This window comes from Falco biarmicus, chromosome 4 (assembly GCF_023638135.1).
Source record: "Falco biarmicus isolate bFalBia1 chromosome 4, bFalBia1.pri, whole genome shotgun sequence".
Taxonomy (NCBI): Eukaryota; Metazoa; Chordata; class Aves; order Falconiformes; family Falconidae; genus Falco; species Falco biarmicus.
Window position 1 is genome coordinate 38,967,493 of NC_079291.1, and position 25,513 is coordinate 38,993,005.

The 25,513-nt window shown below is 35.5% G+C and overlaps 1 protein-coding gene across 1 annotated transcript in view; it reads right to left on the reverse strand.

Moving 5' to 3' along the window:
* RUNDC3B (RUN domain containing 3B) overlaps window positions 1-25,513 on the reverse strand; it is a 55,428-nt gene that overhangs the window by 19,052 nt on the left and 10,863 nt on the right. Inside the window, exons 3-8 of the mRNA XM_056337696.1 lie at window positions 20,227-20,360; window positions 17,048-17,133; window positions 13,354-13,443; window positions 10,352-10,432; window positions 8,772-8,940; window positions 3,035-3,192 (exon numbers count right to left, since the gene is read on the reverse strand). Of these exons, the coding sequence (XP_056193671.1) occupies window positions 3,035-3,192; window positions 8,772-8,940; window positions 10,352-10,432; window positions 13,354-13,443; window positions 17,048-17,133; window positions 20,227-20,360 (718 nt within the window). The remainder of the gene's footprint in view (window positions 1-3,034; window positions 3,193-8,771; window positions 8,941-10,351; window positions 10,433-13,353; window positions 13,444-17,047; window positions 17,134-20,226; window positions 20,361-25,513) is intronic.

Genomic DNA, 25,513 nt, shown 5'->3' on the forward strand with positions numbered 1-25,513 from the left:
AACTTGATTGAACCAGACACCTGCCAGGATGGTGAGACATCCAGTTCCCAGATGGGTGGGCATATTACTAAGAAATCAGGAGCCGAGACACACAAAAAAAGTTACTCTTTTGTGAATAATTTGATAGATTTTCAGCTTCACTATTTTCTAGATATTGGTTTTCAAGAGATCCATGAAATGGCTTTTAACTAAGTTCAAAACTCTGCTGTTCATTGTGGTTTGGATACTCAAGCACATGAGACAAAGCTAACATTCAACAAATTTCAGGATTCTTAAGTTTTGCATAGCAGCTGTAAATCAAAAATTACCTCCAAGTTTCTCCAGCCTCCTATCTCCATATTTCATGCTTGACAGCAAACTACCTTATTAAATGTGAATACGGAAAAGTTTCTTTGTGGGTAATCTAATTTATAACCTGGAAGCCTTGCTTATCACTAGTGTTACCTGGTTTCCAAGTTGGCAACAACAACCTATACTGCCAAGAAAGTCAGATTTTTCATTCCCCACCCTCCACTTTTTGTTTTGTTTTGGGGTTTTTTTTTTGGTTTTTTTTTGTTGTTGTTTTTTTTTTGGGGGGGGGGGGGGGGGTCGAGGTGGGGAGGCAGACCTAGAGAGACTCAGATTCTCCTCAAATCCATGAGAATACACACAGAACATTTTGACTTGCATGCCTGTGAAATACTATTTTTGAAACATCAATAAATACTTACTCAACATAAGTTTGAAGCAGTAGAACTTGCTACCTTAACAACAACAACAGCCAGTGGAATAGAAAAGCATTGTTAAAAAGAAAATATAGAATGTTTATTTATAATAGTTTCCATTACACAGCAAATAATCCTAAATCAGATCTCAAAGTGTTTTACAAACAGTAATGTAGTATGCCTTGGGCAGAATTACAATCCCACACTTGCTCTTACGTGCTGATAAGAATTTAAACAGATTACAGAATACATTTACTACTTCAAAATGCTACTAACGGTAGGGTAGCAAAACACTAAGTTTTAGAATTACACTAACACCATTCTAAAATGGCTGGACCATAAAAAGTAATTGGTCAAAAGTCATGCCTCATTACAGTCACATTAGTGATACCACTTATTTTGCTGCCAGCTCACTTTTGGTCAGAATAATAAAAAAAACAAACCACAACAAAAAAAAAACCCAACAAAAAACAAAACAAAAAACAAGTATGAAAGAATGATTAAAAGATGTTATGACTGGCGTTGACCATCAGAAACCTGCTAGGTTTCCCTCTCCTCAGTAAGGAACTATGAGTTCGTAACACACTTTTAAGAAGAGTTCATCTGACAGGCATGCTACACTCACAGCAATAACAATGCAAAATTATACCTCTCCCTCCAAATATCCAGTGTAGTTCAGGCTCCTGACTGCAGTGTCTCACAAACAGCTATACAAGAACACACTGTCAAGATACAACAGAAACTGCTCCACAATTTGAGCCTTTACATAAAAAAGCCAGCCAACAAAATCAAACTCCAAAGACAGATCTTTAGAACAGTTTGATTGCATATAGCTCAGCTAAAAATTAACAGCAGGTAAACAAAATCAAACTCCAAAGACAGATCTTTAGAACAGTTTGATTGCATATAGCTCAGCTAAAAATTAACAGCAGGTCTGAACATTCAAAATCTCCAAGTATCAGAGTGGTTTAAAATGAGCTCACACCTTCCCCCCATCTCCTCCAAATAATGAGGGAGGCCAGAAGTACAACACGAATCATAAGCTGTATCAGTAAGTTCAGCAAAGAACTCAAGAACAGTCATCTCAAAAGCTTACAGGCAATCAGCAGCTGTGGGGTGGGGGAGAAAAAAAGACTTGGAAAACCATCTTTTTTTCTTCCTCAGCTCTGAAACTGGCATAATTAAAATGTAAATTCCATATTCCTGAGGATTTTTATAAAATCCATTTCAAGTACTGGCATAAAATGACCTACTTCAAGAGAGAAGTGAAGGAAAGAGGAAAAAAAAACCCAAACCAACTCTGTTTACAAACTAGAAGTACTTTTTACTGCATAGAAAAGACCCTTCTGGGTGGTATCTCTGTGAGACATTAGGCAGAGAGAACCAAAGTACCCCAAAGCCATCTTTATTTTCTCTTCATCCTGGATTGTTTCAAAGGCCACAGATGACTTCGATCTTACTTCAGGGCCCAAACACATACAAATTACTCCAGAGAAGGTAAAATAGTATATCTTGTATTTGTTATGAACAGAATGGAATATACTATTACTGCAGATGTATACTATAGCAGCCTCATTGCAATTAATCACCACACAGTAAGTCTTCCATCTATCTGGGTCTTGAAACACTACCAGGGAGTGTCTCTTCAATAGGACAGTACCTCCCTACCCAACAAACAAGGTTGGGAGCATAAACTATGTAAGTTTCATAATATACTTGATTATTTATCATACTAGAAGTCACATATGCTATTAAAAAATTAAGCCTTCTCCTGTTGTTTTAGGATTTTGTCTTGCATTGAGGAAAGGGTGAGTAGCAAACTGTTTCATCAGTTTGAGTATTTCTAGGACTACCAGATGAACTTCTACTGCATCTGAACAACATGCAAATAAAATAAAAGTATTTATTTTCTTTGTATAGATTCATCCTCTCCTGCCTAACATTTTAAATATAGTCTTCAAAAGGAAGCTGCTTCCAATATTTTTTTAAGGGTAGCCTTAAAGCTGGAAGTAATAAAATATAAAGAATATTTTTTATAAAATGTGTTAAAAATTTAAGCAAGTTTACTGTAAGCTATTTCAGATCTCAAAAAACCATAATTTAATCTCAGAATTATTCTGTCTTACATTACTGCAGTTCTGAGGGGAGCCATTTCTGAATACACGACTTGCCAGGAACACCACCCCCCCTGAAACGTAAAATACATAAATTTCTTTAAGTAGTGTGATTTGTTTCCACAGGACCAGAAGTTCTTCACATTGTATAGTTAAATAAGTTAAATTATTTATGTAATACTGCTCTAATAACTTTTCTCCATTATACTAACTTACAACTGGTCTTGCAATTCCACAATGATATATTCCAGCTGTTCCTTCTCCATTTTATGGGCTAGATCCATATCTTCAATTCTTTGTAACAGCAGTTTATTTTGTGAGACAGATTCAGATAGCTGGTTTTCTCTGAGTCGTACCAATTCTTCAAGGTAACCCTGGAAATGTAAGTGTTAGAAAGCTTTAAAGAACACACTATCAAAAAAGCCTTTTCATTATGTATGTTTACATTTTTCTGGTTTAAGATGTATACAGTTCTACTTTGGTTTTGTTGTAGGGTGAAGGGTTTTTTATTTTTTAACAGATTAGTAAATAATTTAGTATGATATTTCCTAATAGGTATAAAAAAAATAATGTACTTATTTATATTCCTGTGGAAGAATAGAATAATGGATGAAATAATGAGGCAGGAATGAGACAGCATGGAACACTAAATCATTTTTCAAAACAGAGAACAGTCACTAGTACAAGAAAAAAATTAGAATTCTACAAATTAACAGATGCAGGATGTTACAAATTGTGTAAGGACAAGAGTAGAATGTATCTCTATGGAACCGTATACTTAATGAAAGGGATCCAGAACTATTACAAAAACATATCCAACATTAAAGTTTCTATGAAAACTGCAATACCACATCATACATTAAAATGACAGAAGGTGGTTATTGAAATAAATATTAATCTACAATAAAGCATAAGGTATGAAGGTCACTTCTTTTAGTAACATTGGACATGTACAACTGGAATGTGCATTTATGTTGTCATTTTTCCCACTGATACTATAAAAGATAGGGGCAGTCCTAATCACAGTCCAGCTACTTAGTCATCTACAAAAATCCACAATGTGAGTATTTAACAGCAACTGTGATGACACATGGTCACAAAGTATGTTCCCAAATTACACATTTGCTTACAACACTAAGCAGCTATCTCTTTCTTCTTCAAGCAGAGTCCCAGCATGTCAGATGTTAATAACTTATCAATTCTTAGGTAAAGTTGGATACAATAAGTCTATATTGCATAAAATTTTGCACACTCCTTGAAGTCTGTGGAAAAATGTGTCACACTTTCATAGGTGCCTACATGAAACCCAAAAATCAAAAGAGGTTGTTAAAAGTAGTAACATGCTACTAATATCACCACGAAGACTATTAGAGGCTTGGGGCATCTCCCATATGAGAGGCGGCAGAAGGAACTGGAATTTCTCAGTCCAGGGTTGGGGAGAAGGGAAGAGCGGGAGGAAGAGAATCGTATCAATATTTAATGTCAGGGTGTAAAGAGGAATCACTCGGACCCTTCTCAGTGGTATCTAGTGAAAAGAGGCAAAGGGCACAAACTGAAATACAGGAAACTATTTAAAGGTAGGAAAAAACTTTTCCTATTTTTAATTTTTTTCCCCTAATGAACACCGGAACGGGTTGTCCAGACAGGAAGGGAATCCACATCCTTGAGATATGCACAGCCTGACTGAACAAGGCCCTGAGCAACCTGCTCTAGTCTACCTTTTTTTGAGGAGAGGAGTTGGACTAGACAGTCACTAGAGGTACCATTCGACCACAACTATTCTGTGATTCTATTACTACATACAGTTCTAGCCACTAGATATATTTATATTTGATAGGAATTTATTTTAGTCCCAGTACAAGTTTCCAAGGAATCTTCACAGCTTTTCAGTAGGCCTGATTCTGCCCCGTCAAATGTTACTGTTTTCTTGACTGTTAAGCTACTCCTTGGAGCTCTAAGTAGTGCTTTGAAAGTACTAAATGATTCATTAGGATATACACAGATTTTCTGCCTCCCAGAAACATCAAACCTTTTACAAAGATGTTTTAGATATAAAGCATCAGTATCAGAAACAGAATACTATGAATAGTAAATAACTCTATTGATAACAACATGGAGATGCATCATCCCACCAGTGAAAGCATATAAAACTCTAGTATAAACAGTACACAAAAAATCTAGAGGTTTACTACACAAAAGTGAACAGTTTACACCATTCCAAAATTGGGAAGGGGAAACTTCCACATAAGTAACAAATGTGTAAACTATGAATCATTAATTTGGACAAGAGACAACTTGGAAAAGACAAACTCATATTTCCAGAGCGGCCTTGAGAGGACAGGAAGTAAGAGACTGTACTTTTCTTAAAATACAAGAGCTAAGCACCATGAAATCAAGCTAGTAGGAGCCAGATTCGAAAGACAGTAAAGGAGGTAGCTTTTCACACAACAGATGGTAGATACACAGAATGCTTTGCCAAAAATATGGTTTGAATGCTAAAAATTTACATGGGGTCAAGGGGATATTTTTAAGAGAGATCCATCATGGGTTACTAAACAGACAAACCTTACCATCTTCAGGAAGTCCTTCAGCTGATATGGATTGGCCAAGAAAGTAATAGAAGAAAACCAGCACATTTATATTTGCTTTGGTTTTATTCTTCCCTCCACATCTACTTTGGGCAAGTATCCAAGATTGGATAGTAGGATAAGCAAGGATTCCTGGTCTAAACCAGCACAGCAATGTTGATACAATAAAGCAATGCTAGGATTTACCCTGCTAAAGTACTACCTGACTCTATCCTACAATTCAAACAACTCAGAACACACGGATACCTTTATCTCAGCTGCAATGCAATTGCTAGTCATATTGTGACCCTGGTAAACATCATTCACCTGTGCTATTAATGACTGCGGTATACATACTTAGAAGGAAGAAAAGGAATTTATCATTGTTTGCGTAAAGTGAATGACCATAGAGTAAAAGAAGGATCCATCAGACTCACAGTATCAGTTACTACAAATACATTATTTTTAACTGGTCTTCATGTCACAAACATCCAGTTTTCCAACACACAAAATGTCAGAAAGCCCCTTTGTTTGAAAGAAAACACTTTGTCTCTGATTAACTGGTACCTATTGCACTGTGTGCAACTCAATTGTTGCTGCAACTTATTGCCATGAAAAAGGTCCTAAAAAGGGAAGGAGGGCAGCACTCTGGAAAGGAGCGCTATCCCATGATCCATCTAACCTCTTAATGGTCATTTGTTCAAGTTATTGTAGAGCACATGTAGTATAGTCAAAGCGAATTATATAAAAATTTGTCACATCCCAAATGAAAATTAGACAACGGAAAATTCTCTGTCTGTGGAAATAAAAGTTATTTTGCTGCTGCAATTGTCAAGTAGGCATTCTAAAGGAGGGCAATTAGGAAAGTGTCCATGGCTGTCAGAGTAGCTATCATTTTGAAAATTGTAGTAAATCAACAAAGTTTTCAAAGAGTTATCATAAAACTGACTTGAATTCACCCCTACATTAACTGTCTACACAAGCTTGCAGTTCATTAAGACAATGCTACTATAATGTGACTCACTAAAATGGTAATGCTAAAAAAAAATTGAAATACTCAGTATCAGATCAGCAAATAACTTCCCATGGAATAAAAATGTTTCTGAATCTTAAGACTCATGAATAAACCAAAACCTTCATCTGCTGTCACAGCCACTGAAGATCTTTGTGCTTTTGCAGATGTACAGCTTCCTAATTATTCTGGCTAGTGGGTCTGGACACCATGTTCCAGTATTTTTGCTATAGATGTCTGTCACAACTTTGATGGGGTACCCCTTCTTGGGGTATCCTTGGAAATTAACTACAAAAAATTAACATCCACCCATTCTCTTCAATGCTTCTCTGGAGTTGATGACACTTGCCTCATTAAACCCTAAAATATTTGAGTCTTCAGGAGCGGTTAGGAAGAGCAGAGTTCAAACTGATCCTATGTTTTTGTCTGGATATAAGGATGAAATGCCATCCTTGAATATGCTCCTGTACTTCAAGTACTATTGGGGTTGTGAGGGAAAAGTTTTAATTTTGTTTATGTATTTGAAGAGATTCCTTTTGAATGGCACATTTTGTTGTACAAAAGCAGGTAAAGTGTCCTCTGTGCCAGGGAGAGCCTGAAGGAACACAAGTTCCTTCTATACAGAAAGCGATACCACAATGGCTGAGAAGACTGTACCAGCAACCTGGATGCCAACATTTAAGGTCGTATTTCAAAACCAAGAAGTGTAAGGGACCCAAAATAGAAAAAACATATTGCATGCATATTTTTAAAAAATACCTCGCACATCTATTATCCCACAGTAAGTCTAACTTTTTCCACTGTTACTTAGAAGAACTTTAACTAGGTTTTCCTACATCCAATAAACTGACTTTGATTCTACCCATTCTGTACTAAGACTGACTACACTGACTAGCTATGTTTACCCTAATGAATTGAACTCCACCAGGACTCGTTCTCGGGTACATTCTCTCAGTCTGGCTATATCTGTACTAAAACTAAACTTAAGTTCCAAAGGACCATGGTCAAGTCATACTGCTTATTTGTGCTTATTATGATCACTGACAAACACTAATTCACGAACTGAGACCTGAAACAATATGGCAGATTGCTAGTTGCCCCAGGCCAAAACCACACCAGCAATCATTCTTAGAATTTAAACGTGTATGTGACTGAGTTGGTACCAGGACTTCGGCCACAGTGAACGTACTGAGTCCCAACTGGTAGAATATCCATTCTAGATCCCATATGCCCCTCTTTATTTATTTATTTATTTCCCCCTCAGTACAGTAAAAACTAGAAAGGCAGAAAGATAATCTTGTGATTCTAATGCCCTAAAGTACAGGAAATAATTACACCTCCAAGCACCCTTATGTAGTTCCAGCCTTTCATGTGGTTTACTGTGTTCAGAGTTTCATCAAAATCTAATTCTGACATTAGGAAAAAAGAAAACTAAAAAACCCTAATAAATTCTTTAAAAACATTAACCATGTTTTTTATTTTTCTTTCCTTTCGTTTTTCCTGACCTCTCCCCCTTTCTTTTCCTGTGCACTGTTTCTTCAGTGTCTGTGAACAGTCTTCCCCCTTCTCTCTGCCACTAGCTAATACACATTGTTTTCACTGTAGTTGTAATATAGTATTATCAAAAGCTGACAAGCACTTTGCCTTTAAAAATATTAAAATACTAAAAAAGTTTGGACATGTATTTCACTTCACCTTTAACTTACAGTATTTTGGGTGGTAGAGGCAGAACCTACCTTTGGTTTCTAAAATAACATTCAATATGTTACCTAAATTATTAAAACCAAATACAAACACACTTCCTCCTGCCCCATTCTAGCTTGAAGCACATCTTAAAACTTTATACTTTCTAAAAACCCTTCTCGGTATCACTGAGAAGATAGTTTTGCTTTTAATTCCTAGACTGATTACTTTGCTAATCATTTTTGTTTACTCTAGGGCTAAATGTTAAAGTTTAACATCACTATTGCTATAAAAGCCTTCAACTGGCAGTCTACGTACATCAGTAAAACTCTGTGGCCTCTAAGGAGAGGAAAAATCATGTGGACAGTTGTGTTCACTTCAAGTTCACAACCTAACAGCTTCAGAGATACACTGAGATAGGAAAAAGGAGCCAAAGCTTCTACATTAGATTGTGATATCTGATCTCCAAATTATTATTTTCTCCCCCACACCCCCATCCTCAAACATCTTTTCCTCTCAAATCAGTGAGCAAAGATACTCAGATACTCTGAGGATCATAAAATTTAAGACCACTTACGTGGACCTAAATAATATTTAATATATTTTTCTGCCTTTACTTAAATGGGTACATCACCAGTTGGCTGGTGATGAGCTTTGGCTCCATCACCCCCACACAAAACTAATCTTTTACCTTCTGTTCCAATGCAAGCCGGTACTTCTGTTCTACCCTTTTGCATTTGTTGTACCAGCTGTTTTCATCCGTGATGAATGGAGGACCAATGTTCTCTGGAGTACTGCCTTCACTGCCACTGCTGCCCAGTGTTCTTAGCTCTTCTTCATCACTGCTGATACTGTCAGAACTGAAGGATTGTATTTATTAGTCAAGAGAAAAACCTGCATTTGTTAAAATGCAAATTCCCCTTGAAATTACAGTTCTTAAAGATACTCAAAGCTCTGTAAACCAAAAAAGAATCAAAATGTTGGGAAAGGACAGATCACTAAACACAAATTCTATTTCAAGCACCTAAAGAATGGGACAAAAATTTTCTTGTGATCTTAGTCAAGTTGTCTTAGGCAAGTCAGACAACTGTATGTGGGATACTATCCTGGAATACAAAGGACCTGTATCCTGGAATACACATTGCAATAAGCTAAGGAAATGGTGACTTAATCTACCCTTCATAAATTCAGGACAAAGAGTGGTATCTGACAATAGATTTTACTTGTTTCTAAAAAGCAGAAAACTTAAAAAGTGATTGTCATTAAATTAAATTACGATAAATTTAAATGAGAATGTATAGTTATGGTTATAGTGAAGACCATGTGCATGTTATTTCACAGAACATAAGTATCTCCGTACATTGTATGCAGATTCATTGTCAAAATATCTCCACATCATCCAGAATCAATGTATGCCAGAGAATTCAGACATCTGTCTCAAAGACAAGCATTTTTATTTATCCCGATACCCATTTGAAATATTCCAGCTATGCTTTCAACTACATCAACAGCATTTACTAGCTTCTTAAGTAGTGATTCCTACAACCTGATGATCTTGCCATGATGCAAATTCTGCTTTAACTGAACCACGCAAATTGTCATTAACATGTAAGCTAATAAGAATTTTAGTAGAATATCTAGGGTATTTCATATCCAGTTGTACATCTTCAAGACTATTGACACCCAACTGCTTCCTTCATTTTGGCATACCTAACAACAGAACACATCCCATTAATTCCCATGCTTTTTGAAGATGCTAGATTTCCATCTGATCTGTTAGATAGTGATCATTCTTTTTGTTATTAACCATATGGCTGACCAGAGGAACAAAATGTAGCTGGAAGGTTAGACTGTATGCACAACTGCTCATGATTTTCTATTATTGCTAACTGCTCATACTGCGTATCTCTATATTTCACAATTTACCAGGGCATATATAATTTTTATTTACAAAATAACTACTTTTAAGTTTACGGCTACACAGAAAAGGCCCCAAAGAAAGGACAACTTGGTCTGGCGATCTTCAAAAGGAACCAAAAAGTTTGTTTCCTGCTGAACTGTGATTCTAATTCAAGTAAACAAAGTTAGCATGACTCACTCTGATGAGTCATGCAATAATTCCACTAGTCTGAAAGAGCAAGGTAGCTGAGTGTACAGGTTTGTGTTTAGATATGGATATTATTGTGAATGTGAAATGAAAAGAGGCCCAGTACAAAGTAAAATTTTGCCAACAAAATAAAATTAAAAGAGCAGTGTAAAGATAAAAAGTACCTTTGGGTGAACTTCAAGTACGGTGTATAATCTATGACAGCTGGAAAGGTGCCATCCAATCCCTCACCCTTCAGACAAAAACTGATAAAACAGAAAAACAATGATGAAATTATAACAAGAAAACTAAACGACAGTGACAGTTGAATCTTACCAAAGTGAAATTTGATTTTTCTTAATTTTTTTGTAATAATAAAGGCCTAGAGCATTCCACAGCAAAATCCTACTCAGCCGAGCTAGACTGTTTAATATTAAATGACAATCACTGAGCATATTATAGGACAATGAAACCCCCACCAAATTCCACATAATCAGGGAATAGATCAGGGCAAGTATTACAAACCTTAATTTTTAAATTCTGAAAATAAGAGATGGATTGCAAGGGAATAACAGGAAAAGGAAAACTAGCTGAAGCAAGAGAAAAAGCAGAGCTATGGATGAGCTTGGAATCTTTGGTATTTAAGCTCGTTTAAAGTATTTGCAGAGTGCTTCTGTAACCATCCTACTAACTTTTAAGTCAAAAATCAGTTCTCAAAAATATTTCAGTATCTTTCATATGCTTTCTGGTGTTGGACTCCAGGAAGATGAGGAACATTAATGAAACTAACTTTCAGACAATGTTCTTGAATGGCTGTAGCTTTATAAAGCTCATCTACACTGTCTTCTTTCTGTACTGGATATACACAACTCTATTTGAATCATGTTTAATTATCATGTGACAAAAGCAATCATGCTTCCACAAGGCTCATGTCCTTCATTCCTATGTCATCAAAAACCAGATTCTAGTAAGACACAGCTTTTGCTAACTTAATTGCAAAGTGACATTTTTGACAATGCAGTCACTTAAGTGGTATTTGGAAAGTATATCTGAAAGGTTCTTTTTTCCCCTAAGCAAAGCAAAGCAAACAAAACATAGTCCTGCAAAACTACAATTACTTTGAGTAGATACATAATTCCACATTGCTAGGGCCAGGGTGGGAGAGCAGCAGGGAGGAATTTAGATTCTGCTTTCACTTGGGTTGCCCCATCTCCACCCCAAAGTCTTATTTACAGTTCCACATAGGTAAGACAGTCAGCACTTAAAAGAGACTGTTTGAACTGAATAATAAAAAAAAAAATATCTCAAATATAACATGCAAAGAATGGCTACAGCCTCTCAGCTTTCAAACCACAATACTATGAATTTTACGTGGCACAATAAAAATGCTCCTGTAGTACTGTTCTTATTTTGTCCAGAAAATTTCTAGACTCTTAAAAGCTGCATTGGCAAAAACTTAAGTATCTCCAATGAGAACCAATTATTAGTCTGAATACTGTTAACAGATACCTATAAACATGCCTACGTTAGAAATGAGAGGACAAAGGAAGAACAAGTGCATTCATACAACTAACCTCTCATACCAGTAGCATGTATGATATGTACCACTGAAGCTTATGCAAGGTACACAGTCAATTGATGGTTATTTATGGAAGGTTTTACATACTGCAGACCTACTCTCACTATGCTTTTATTCATGTATAGCTATAGTCCTTCCTAGTATAGTGCTAATACAATAGCAGTTTAATTTTGAATAGCGTAAAGTTTAAACTAATAAAATCTGGTAAGATTTGAATTTGCTGTACACAAGGCTAGCTGTCTTACCATCTTGCAGCACACTTCCATTCCCCCAGAACATATGTTGAGGATGCAGTTAAGCCAATCTCATGACTATATGCTGGCAAAAGCAGCTATCCTGCATTTTCAACCTCTCCCTTGTTTTGTTTTTTTTTTTCTTTTTATCTTCTCAAACCTCAACACCCATTCCCTTTCCCCTCCTTATAGTGATACTGGAACACACCTGACTCCATGATGAGCTAGTTCAGCCATCAACACCTGAATTTTTAGGGTTTTTTTCCTCTTTAGCATCCAGTTGCAGTTCCACAGGCAGCTGAACAAAATGCTCACTGCCACTAGAAAGGGAAGATATTACTCAATCCTTTTTATTCCTTCTCTTCTCTAAGCCTTATGGTCCCATCATCTCTGCCACTAATAGGATACTGCCATGAACTAAACTAGCTAACAACAAAACCTGTCTTCATACTGGGTATGTTTTTTTAAATCTCTAACAAGTTCAGCTGGCTCACAGAATGGTCCAGCAAGCCTCAGAACTGGTATAAGGGTACATAGGCATGAGTAAATCTCCAAAGGCCTTTTTGCAATAGTCAATCACTCAGTGCATCCCATGAGCCTACGTGCTGTTTTCTGCCAGTTTATCTCCTAAACTGGTTTGTGACAAGCATTAATGCTGCTGGAGGATAAATATTAACAGTGTACTGCCAGGAGACCTAAGAAAAGCATTATCACTGTCTTTTTCCCTGTGCTTTATTATGAAATCCTTCCCCAGCGGCTCTGTATGAGGCTAGGTATGTCCAACCAGGCATATTAGTAGGGCCCTGCATCAGCCAGGTTTGATCTTTTCATAGGCACTGTAGTCTTTATACCTTGCTGATATTTCTTTTACATATATATATATATATATATCTACACATACATACACACACCAAGATGGTTTTTATATTACCTAGGGCACGCTTGCACCTTTATTACTCCAAAACACAGAATTAATCGTATAACAAAGCACACAAAAATCTAGCAATCTAGCTAGAGATTGCAAAGGTAAATTCAAACAATTTGATGGTACTTCACAGTTTGGCTGCAATTAAGTGTAACACAAATTAATATTAAATGGTCATTTGTAGATCAAGCTTTTAAAATCTAGATCCACTAAAGTTAGATACCTACACTTTCTACATATGTAGCTACAATACTGTCACTGAGCACCAGGGCAGAACCATGTCCTTCATCACACAATTTTCCTTATAGTTTAAAAATAACCTTCCTTGTTCCCTGCCACCTAAGTTTTGTCTCTCAAACTATCAAGGGAATCTAACAACATTTACCATAATGCATCAACTTATAAGTACTTTCCCTGAGCACTTTGTAAGGAAGCATGCAAATATAATACCTGAAATCAATTGCATTGAGTCCCAACAGCATACCAGCAAGCATATTTGCTTCTTCACCAAGAACAATTGCTCCATCTTCATAAAACCGCCTTCAATAAAAAATAAATTAGTTCAGTTAATACCACTTTCTCTCAAATAATAATGTTTTTTATAGTTAACAAAAAACTGAAGAAACCTAGTTTTAATAAAAACAACTTTTAGGAACCCCAGGCGCATTCATATTGCATTTCAAATAAAGCAAACCAATAGACTGCACAGTACAAGATACCACAATCTTAGAGCACATAAAAATCTACACAAGAGCAAAAAGAATTTACAATATTTGCCCTAAGAAATAGTAGAACAGGATGGACAAAATACAAAGAAAATTATGAAGATATCTTATACTTTACTGCTGAAAGGAAGAATTTGTGTAATGTATATATATAAAAAATAATTATTCCACCATATGAAAAAGAAATAGGTGTGTCTCAACTGTACTTGCAAGCTCTTTTAAAGTTCAGCATTCACTCTTCATTCTTAGTAGTTGATTATTTTAAAGAAAAAACATTTTCACAAATCAGCTCTATTCCAGGTAGCATACTACTTCTTAAAATACTGCATGTGGGCAAGATGCACACTGCATCCAGTTATTCTGAGATTTAAAATTTTCATTATTTGAAGAAGGAGCGTTGTCTTAACACCATTTCTAACTGTAAAACACTTATTGCCTAAAGTTTTAAAACTCCATACCTTGATCTCAAAACACATTTCATGTATCCTGGTATATGTAGACTTATGAAGGCTGCTTGAAAAAGCAACGAATAAAGTAGCAATTGTTAAATCTGTATTTCCTCACCACCTCTCCATTCTCCCATTTATTTTCATTTTCTCTACCCAACTACCACAGAAACTACTTCCAGACAGAAAAGTTCTATGCACAGGGCAGGCGACTAGGACCCACCACTGTGATGCATAGCCTTGTGAAAAAGGCATTTGGTCCGTTTAGCAAAGTAGCACACAACTTTAATTTCTGTGTTAAAGGAGTCTTGGAAGCAGCAAAGGCAGAAAGGTCACTAAAATTCACCTGAGCATTACATGTGGAAAGAGGGAAACCCAAGAGCTGTTCAGTACCAAAGGCAAGGTTGAAAGGTCACTTACCAGAAGCAGATACACAGTGCACCTACACTTTCTGGCAATATATGATTGCAAGAAGGTGCCAGGTCACTGAATGCAACTTATCTTTCAGACAAATACCAGCAACGCTGCCCTACCAAAAGCTCCATCTGGTTTTAAGAACTGTATGAAAGCATTGGGATGGCTCAGCAAGAGCTCGAGTTGGCTGTATGGCAAACATTCGTAAAAGACACATTTTGGGGCAGAGCTCCAAAGATTGAACTTTATTACAATGCACACTGTCAGAAGTCCCACTTCTGTAGTTTCATAACAGACATCCATTTGCTGTAAGGAAACAAGTTGTCCAAGACCTTGGATGTTCTCAGTAGAAGCAAGAAATCTGGAAGACTTCCTCTGGGAAGACAGAGATTATAGTCCTGACACTGAGACTGTGATGTACAGACATGGCTCTCTACTTTCTGACTGCGGGAAGTGCACCAGGGGCTAAACTGATTGAGACAAAATACTGAACTAGATGGACTTTACAGTCTGATTCAGTACAGTTACTGTTACTTGTGAACTAACAGCAATGTTCCCAGTACAAGATTACAAACCATTTCCCTAGCATTTGTAAAATCACTGCCAGGTACCAGTCTGCGCTGTGTTCAGTTTACCTTGTAAAATGGTGCCGAGGAAGTGATCACAAAAAAAAAAAGAGACAGGGCATACTTGTAATGATGAGACACAGATGTTAGCCCGATAGAGGCAATGTACCTTAAACCAGCTACAGTAATCTAGCCAAAACAATAGTCCCCTTGGAAAACTCACAAATCTTTCAGTGCTATGCAGTTGACTTCTCACAATAGAAGAGTCTAACTTAAAAGCTTGTGCTGAGCAATTTGTTAGGAAAACAACTGTGTGCCCATGCTTACTCCAACTCTCCTCCAAGTGTTAGATGCAGATCCAGCACTAATAATGTGCTGCTTCATTAAAGGACTAGTCCTAAGATCAGGCACCTAAACACAATGAGGTTTAAAAAGTTAGCAGTATGATAGATGAATCTCATATTCTACATACACACGTGTAACGTATGGTATCTGTACTTCATAGAAATAATTATTAAATATATATCTATAGCACAATACATGATTTAAAATGCTAAATAAGTAGTGCAAAGTATCATCAAAAAATCAAACCACTTATCAGATATTTAAAATCCTACATGGGAAAAGAGTGTGTCCATTATTGCTTGTGGATTTGAAATCCACACTACTGAGATCTGAAATTGTAACTTTTATTTCCATTAGATGTATTTAAAATATTACTTCAAAACAAACTTTGCACTCACTATGTTTGTAATGCAGGAGAGGTTGTTTCCAAAAGCTATATCACTGAAAGCACATTCAAATACATTAAACATTAACATGTTCAAATAAATGAATTTGAAACTTCTAATAAAATCATACCACTGTCATCCACTAGCAAACAAACCGCACTACCAAACAGGGACAAAGAATGTACTACTTAACTACATAGTTTGTGACCCTCCTCTTCCTCCTCATCTCCCCCTCAAAAACCCAAGTGACTTTTCAGTTTGAGGCAACATGAGTAAATCTGTTCCAGAAATCTTTGGTTTGAGCTTCTTGTCTACTGTAAATGCAAAAAATCTGGGTAAAATAAAGACAACAGGCCTGGAAACTTCAATAAAATGGGATGTTTACCTAGCTGTGTTTCAAAGTCACCTTAATATTGGCAAAATATATTAGGATCTGTGGACAAATGGCTTTACAAACAGAAATAATATTGTAAATGAACAGAAGTCCTTATATAGAAAATTCTTATTGTTGAAATAGTCCATTCAGTATGTATAAAACTTTTAGACTTCAACATAAGGTTCTACAACATTTTACAGACTCACTCATATTTAGATTACTTCGCCATAAGTCTACAAGACACACTTGTTACAGGATAAAGTATCATATAATAGTTGTATTATCTAGAACCAGTCCAAAATTGCCAGAGTATTTTCTATCACAACGCATATTCTTGTCCATAACAGCTGTTACCATTAGAAGGTACAACAACAACGTTACACATTGTTCATATTACATGAAGAATCCTACCTATGCCTGAACACTAATTCTGTTCTTCTGTATTCCTCAAAAGGTTCCTGGAATTCTATTCCCTTCTTCAAGAAAAGTTCCTATAAAAATTATTTTTTACTGAGTCTCTAGGGCTTTCTGTCAACCACATCTAATTTTGAAAGGAACATCATGTCTTCTATCCTAATCACGCTACAGTTTCAGAATTAATTCCTTCTTTACAGAAATTTTCTCCTTTTTTGATCTTTCAAGAATTCCAAGTTCCAGACTTACTTCTTCATTTTTAAAATCACAAAAGGATTTTCAATGTTGCAGTTTTACCCATGCTAAAATCCAATCAATTGATAACAACTCCAGATATCTTTTACCAGATTACAGCTCTTTTACTAGTGACACCCCTTCCTATACAAATGAAGCAGAACATTCACTTCCAAACCTAAGTACCTCACTTAAGCAACATTTGCTAAAATACTGCAAAAATAAAAGTCTTAGAGACCTGGTTGTTTTGAAGTCTTTCAGAGCTGTGGAAATGTATTCAGACAAATGCTTTTCCATAAGTGCTACTCTGATCCAGGCTCGACCCTGCAAGAAGAAACACATATCAAGTATTTAAATAATACAGAATGGAACACTTAATTTTACATCTGAAAATGAATCCAGTTGATTTACCTGGGGGAAATGAGCTGATTAAAAAAATTACCACTTAACAGGAATTGTTGCTAAGATGTACTTCACTACAGTAATAATGAAAACAGAAAATACATTCTTAAAAATAACCTTTATTGTGAAGTAAAGTTCTCTAAAATTTGAAAGGAAAACAAAAAAGAAAAAATATTTTGCTTTAATTATCCACTCCAACCTTTTGAAAATCTCATGTGCATAAATGGTAGCAGATTAGGGCAGAAACCTTTTCATTTTAAAGACAACGGTATTGGAAGCACTCAATAGGTTCCACTGTAAAGCAGCAGTAACCTACTCTCAGGGTGATTTAAGAACTAATTCTCTGTGTTCATTCAAATATTTGTGGGATGAATAAAAAAATACTTGTAACTCAGTGACATAGTTTTATTATGTAATTTGCATAAATTAGTTTTTCATCTCTGTAAGGACATCATTATAGAAGGTGCACATCTTACCCAGGAATGAAATGAAATTTAAGTGGCCTGAAACTTGAGCCCAAAAGGAAAGCTTCCTTCAAACAGTTCTATAAACAGCAGCAATAGCTTCAAAAATAACTTTTAGCAATGTATGTCGCACTATGTTTACAGGTCTAGTGCACAGGATTGTGGTTTACAGGAAAGAGGCATTCAAATGGCTGATACGTTATGACGGTTTGAGAACAACAGGAACATTTCTTGTAATGTTCTCAACTTACAAATAGTTATATAAGTAGAGTACAGGCATCTTTCTACTTAATATATTTGGTGCTTATTGACATCTAGCTGATTATCACTACAGACCTTTTACCAAAACCACCTGTAGTAAATTATAATCCTACTTTTAATTTATATAGATCTAGATCAAACTAAAGTTATAATAAGATAGGCAGATGCTAAATAAAAAAAAATTGCTTTCATAAATACAACAATACAGCAAAAATTTTAACAGAGAGTGCACTAAAATTAAAAGGATGTTTATCTGGATAGCTGCCTGTATGTTGCAGTTATTTAGAACATGAGTTAAACAGCCAAGCCCTGCTGATGCTGCTTAGCTAATGACTAAAGCCCATGCAGTTCCAGTGAAAGTAGGGCTAACCAGCATTGGCAAACTCTTACTAACAGATTCCAGGCTGAAGCAGACGCCCATTCGGACCACCAGTAAATCAGATGCATACAACTGATGTATACCATTGGTATTTATGTTGACATGCATCCCAACTTTTCACACATGAACATCCAAAATACTTCCAGAGGCACCTTTACAAATTCTATACTACTCTCCACACTTGCTGCACAAATTAACTTCTTTGTTTACTATTTGGTATGGAGTTTTCCACAGAATAAAAGAAAAAATTAATTTATTTGTAAGAGTATTTCAGAAAATAGCTTTGCATCTTACCTACTGAATTTTAATATTCATATCTATTAAAATCTTGGAATTCAGAAATAGTTATAAGCAATGCAATCATCAGATTCTGGAACATGAGTTCAGGATACTTCCACGAAGTATTTGGAAATAGTTTCTCCAGATTAGGTGAATTTCTGTATCTCGGCATAAGCAAGAAGAAAAGCTGCATGACTTAAATTATCAGTCCACTATTCCAGCACACTGAGTGCTAGAAGAGCATGGAATATTCTGAATAGGAAAACCAGTCAATAGCTTTTGGTCATAGAATCTCAAGTGTTTCAAAGCTCTCGGGCAAATTAGAGATATTTCTGCTATATAAAATTTAAAACTGAGTCTATACAAAAGAAGAAAGGAGCAACAGTAGACATAGCAAATAAGCTGTTCTACAATGCTATGGATCACCAGAATAGCTGCTTAAAGATCTACTAGATTCATGGTGCTGCTTGATCTAAGCATCATCTTTTATTGAGGAAAACTGTGGTTATATAAATACCTGTAGTTTAAATTGTACTAAACACAGTCACGTCCCTGAAAAAAACTACCAAATTTTTGTATATAATAAGATAAATATTTCCACCTCACCAGTAACACCGTGAATAATTCAGAGTATAATAAAAGTCTGGAACTATGGGGTTTTAAAAGTAGCCATGAAACACAGTTTGGAATCTTGTTCCAACAACTGATTTCAGTTTATTTAGGAATAAGAAGAACTAAGAATATTAATTTGGGCATCCTTTCATACTACTTACACTTTCAAGTCAGAAGGTTCTCAGTTATCAATCAAGGATAGAAATACAATTGCAGAAATAACAAGCTATTGAAAAGCATCCCAGTCTAGTAAAAAGAACCTGTAATCTCTGTCCAACAGGTTTTTTTGGGTTTTCTTGGTGTTGGTGGTTTTTGTTGCTTTTTTTTCCTAAGATGTTAATCTATCTCACTCTTGTGATTTAATGATAGGTCAGTTTAAAGCTTATTCTAATTCAGTTTATATGCATATAAACATATTAAATTGTTACTTAACTTCAACATATCAACAATCAGAAATTGTGATGTCATTTCTATACAGATCCTTTGAAATTATGGATCTTTATTAGCAGATAAATCTGTTAAAGGCTTCCTGCACAATCTCAACAACAAACTCAAGAACTGACCACACCTTTTCTTTTAGCGCATAAATTATATACAAAATCAAATGATTCTTAGGTTGGGGTGGGAAATCACATTTCTAAAATTTTAAAATAGTATTTCTTAAGTTCCTGCAGGCATGCCTGATTTCCCTCAACACACAGTTTTTTTTGAAAATGCTGTATATGTTCAGAAATGTGAAGGCAATCATTTTATAATACAACATGCTCACCAAATGGAGAATTTGAAATTTATTCCACTGAATAACATAAATTTAAAAGGAAACACATTCAGATTTAGATATGTTTTTTTAAAAGGTAAACATTTACTAGGTATGTATAAAAAAATGATTATTTCAAACAATGGAAAATTTTGTGGGGTACACTCAGCAATACGTTTTTCTTCTGGGTACAGAAATGTCAGCTATATTTTACACAGAACAATGTAATAAAAAAAGTCAGTTTGACCTTTTCCTTTCCCTACCTTAGCTCTAGAAGAACCAACATTCTCCATGTTCTCAATACTGCAGATGCAATTGTGAGAAACTTTTCTGCAAGCTACTCGAATGTAGTCCCAGAAACTACGAGGACTTTCATAGCCGAACCAGGTGATCTGACCTTAAATAAAAATACAAGATATGTAAAGATTTATGGACCTTCCTCTCTCTCTGCTTATGGGAGATAAACATAATTAAAATAGTTTCTTATAGGTTGTCTGCATTAACAGGATTTTATACTAGCAAGTCCATAAATTCCTACTGGAAACTGGCTCACAGGTGTAACATTGCATTATGCAGGTCACTCTGGTTTGAAACTTACACACAAAAAGAAATCTGGATGTTTTGTGTACATATGTGTATTTTGTTTGTTTTTAACTTGTTAGTATGCTATAATAATACTCGAGACTTCTTCACAGGACTCTTAAATCACAATAGAGCACATACTGTTGTGACTTAAAAATATGATGCAAGAAGAATTTCTGTTACTTATTTTGGGTAGTACCATGTGTTTCACAAATACAGTCCAGTAAAGAGTTTTGTTCTTTTCTTTTTTTTTTAAAGTATATAAATACAAAGGATCGCTGTTTGCTGTGGTAGTGTTATCCTTAATTTAGGAGCAGATTGGAACTTATCAAAATGTGCTTTATTTGAAGAAGAAATTGATGCATGATCAAAACTGTTTTGCAGTCACAATTTACTTCGAGTACACACAGAACTTCCCTTGGGAAGGTGACCAATATGAATTGAGGAAATCAATATCTCTTCGGGAGCTTTAACCAAAATCCTTCATATTTTTTTTCCAGCTTGCAATGTATTGCAGTTAGAAAATTAAAGAGAAAATTACATATGACGTGAAAGCCCTCCACACAAAATACATTTAATCACAGAAGCAACAGTTCAGCCTCATTTTTCAGACTGAACTGCATGTACCTGTGAACAGGTATGTAAAAAGTAAGATGAACATTGCCCTCTGGTGACTGACATTACTACATACATGGAAAACCTTTTCTCCACATAAAATAAGATCTTATTTTACAGCAAATTTTATTTTTCATCTTGATTTGTATTTCTGAAGCTTTACTAATTTATCAGAAAGGCTTCTAATTCTTTTGCTGTTAGAAAGCTCACATTTCAAGAGTATATTGGACTGATACTGCAAATCATACATACTGAAAATAAAATGCAAAAATATGACAAGGATATTTGTACCTAGCATGACTTATCTTAGCCCCAAGCATAGGCAGAACAGTGTCAAAGAGCTGTTCCCTATGACCTTAAGATATTCAAGTGGTGGGGTTTTTTTCCCCCTAGAGTGTGCATATAACTTGACTTTGTGGTCCATCTGCTTATATCACCACGTAGATTTATTTATTAAATTCAAAGCTTGATAAAAGACATATTAAACTAAAAAAAAAAAAGAAAAGAAACCAGGAAGAATTAATATATACTACTCAATATGCCAAAGGAAAAACAAAATCCCAAAATGCTTTTCAGTTACTGTAGATTCAGATCTTCTTAGCTCTAAGTACTAAATTAAAAGAATTTCCTTGAGGTAAGCACTCTTGAAAACTTACTACTTTGTTGAAATGCCAGGTGTAGTGGACAGCAACAAAAATTCAACTTCATTTTAACAACACAAAAAGCTACAGATATTTTTCATATTCTTTACCATATCAGGAACATTTCTGCCCTGGGGATTATACCTGCAAAATTAAATACAACTTAAGTGTGAAGATATCTTTGTGTCAGCAATTCCAGTGCCAGCTAATAAAGGCAAGCATATCACACAACAATTTTTGTGGCTTTTTCAAACTTGAATCTTGAGGACAGAATATATTCAGCAAAAACCAGACAGTTTCACTCTATAGTTTTCTAAGTCACTAATTCAAAGCAATTCCTTTTACAAATGAACACCTGAAAACCCACATAATTTAAAAACAAAATCTCTCTATAACAGAAATACATATCAGCACGCAGCACTTACTTGGCTTACACTGATCAACAAAACAAGCTGGCCATAATTACAATATATCTGACATAAGAGTGGGCTCTCATCTTGCAGTCAGCTCTGCGAAAGGCTATGATGGGTTCAGACTTCAGCAGGAATTGTTTTCACTTGAAATTCACAGCTGGCTCAGGGCCTTTTGTAAACTGATTTTATATTTCACCATTTTTCTCCCTACAATTGTAAACCTTGACAGTCTAGTGATTATAGACATCTGAAGAAAAACTTCCTTAATCATTCTATTATCTATAATCCAACAGAAAAATGTTGGGAAAGACTGTCCAAGAATAGTGAGAATGTATTTTAAGAACTACTAAATAAGATATTGAGCTGTATATTCCCTACAGTTTCAAAAGCTTTCAGGATACGAAATTGTTTGGCCCTCGATGCACTCAATGTACACAAGAATGAGGAATGAAATAGTTCCCACTACTCAGTGCTCGTCAAGCTGTGCCTCAATTAATGATGGAGATGGACAAATTGGAGGTGGTTCAAAGGAGGGCCACAAAGATGTTCAACAGGCTGAAGAACCTGCTCCATGAGGAAAAGCTGAAGGCATTAGGTCTTTCCCCCTAGGGAAGAGAATGTTCAAAGGGGAACACATAACAGTATTCCAGAACTTAAAGGGTGGCTACAAAGAGGATGGAAGCTCTATCTTTACAAGGAGCCACGTGGAGAAGACAAAGGGCAACCAATAGGAGTTGCACTCAGAGGTTTCATCACAACATAAGAAAGATTTTTTCTACAGTAGTAGCAACCATTCACTGGAAAAACTTCCTAGGAATGTGGTAGAGTCCCCATTGCTGGAGATATCCAAAATGTGATTGGACAGGGTGCTAGATAATCTCATCTAAGCTCCCCTTCCAACAAATGGTTGGACCAGATGATTTTTTGAGGTCTTTGTCAACCTGGCCTGTTCTATGATTCCAATAACATATTTAAATTTTAAAGGATCCTAATACACTTGGAAAGCTGATTTTAGTATACAACTTTTACTCTTTCCTTAAGTACTTTGGCAGAACATGTTTCCTGGGAGGTCCAAAGGACAAAGCCTATGTGATCTTTGCCAGGAAGTTTATAGACACAGAAGATGACAGCTATTCCAGCAGGAATGATGTTATTGTTTTTCTCAGTCAAACAAAAATAAGCAAGCATGGAAACTGCAGGTTTAGTATTACATTGTTCAAATTAATTTAATTCTTGCCTACAGAACTGCAAAGCAAATAGAAACAATACTGTGAAAATTTATTTCACTGTATTTTTTAAATACTGCTATATGCCTATTTGTATCAACCCATTTCCACTGCAGTCTGGCAACTAGATACAAACATCCACAACACCAGTTGTTGCAGATCTTTTTTCATGCCCAAGGAATTCTTCACAAATAAGACATTAAACAGTTTGATTCCTACTCAGTCACAGCTCCAAATTCTCATCTACAAAGTTCCACAGTTGCAAAGTATTAACAACTAGGATGCTCTAAGGTACAGGCAGGTTTTCTACAGACTTCCCTATATCAGTTAGTTTGCAACAAATTTTTCTATCCTGGAAAGAAAAAAAGTTTTTAATAAAACTTGTTCAAAATAAAATGGCATGCTGGTCCATTGAGGAATTTTTGTGATACCTACCTTTTTATTTTGGGCCTACAAAATGAGGCATTAAAAATAAAAAAGATCACAGTAATTCATAAACCCAGTCCTCCAAGACAATTATAAATTCATTTACGATTTTTCTACATACAGGAGAAAGAAGAATGAGTTAAACCACAAATTATACAAGAGCCCTACTACTTCTTTTTAGCCAAAACCAGTAATAGGGTCACTATGTGTGTATAAATGTTAAATCTAGTAACAAAAGCTATTCTGTTAATAGCATTATTGTACGAAAAAAAAGGCCACTTTAGCTATAAGCTTAGACCTTGTATTTTTCTTGACAGTAGGGCCTTCAGCTCTTATTTCCTTAACCTATCTTTTTCACCCCCATTATATTGCCATTACCTTAACTATTTTATCCAGCAGATTTGTCTCTCAGGATAAGCCACATTACAAACTGCGTATTACTCACTCGAAGCCTGCCTCCTCACCTGTCACCTACCCCTACAAGTACAAATTGTCTTCTGCAGACACAGTTCATACCCTTTCCCTTTGTAACCACTGCTTATGCCTGAATTATTACAATTCAGGGAATTTTGATTAATAAATACAACATAAATATTCATTGCTTCGAAAGAGACTCTGTGAAATAGCAGTTAGTAGTGCTTTTTTCCCCTCCTAAAAGTAAGTAAGTAAAACAAAACCCATACTGGAAGAGATAAATTGTGCACTGCAGATAGATGGAAAGTCTTTCACTGCTTCAGAATGAATTATCTAATAATTCACCTTACTATGAAGAAGTGCAAAAACTGACCATATACCACTGACATCACTAGTACATCCATTTACCATTACTACCACCAGACTACTGATGATGCATGGAACTAGAACATTTTATAGAGTGAGGAAAGAAAGAATTATAACATTTAACTTTCCACTAAAGCAGTACTGATCACCTTAGAAGCTTACTACTCATAGCAAGTCTTCTAAAAGAAAAAACTAAAGCAAGCAAGCAAACTCCACAGTCGCTAAAGATTAGGAATAACATCGATCAGTAGCTTCCATGGGCAACTCTAGCAGAAGTTTTTGACATGTTTACAACTGTCTAAATGTACATACAGGAAAAAAGGCACACGAGTTGTGGCAGTGTCAAAGTAGCACAGTACAGCACACCATTTTGTGTCATTATGGTGGTAAATGCAATTAAGTGCATAGATGACAAGTATGCTTATAGTAACTATGATGTGAAAATTACAGAAGTCACAAGCAAGATGCACTATACATGTCAGTGACAGAACTTAATTTATACATCAAAACTATTTCTAAGCATGCAAACTGGCTAGCAATTTGGATATAAACACATTTTGTTGTAAAGGATATTACAAAAACATAGCAAGTCAACAAATACATACAACATGACAACAGTTTTCACAAATAAGTTTCAGATGATGGCCATAAAAATCTACAATAGTTATTAATGTTCTTCTATACTAACTCAGTTAAAATTGAAGTGATAGAAAAAGGCAGAAAACTGTAAAACATTGTGATATAGTAAAGACAATACATACAACCCTTTGAATTGACTTCAGATTTTAAATCAGCTAAGATATACCTGTGATCAAATCCCAAGTACTGTTGCTGAACACTTTTTGATGCCCCTACCATTTCTGCACT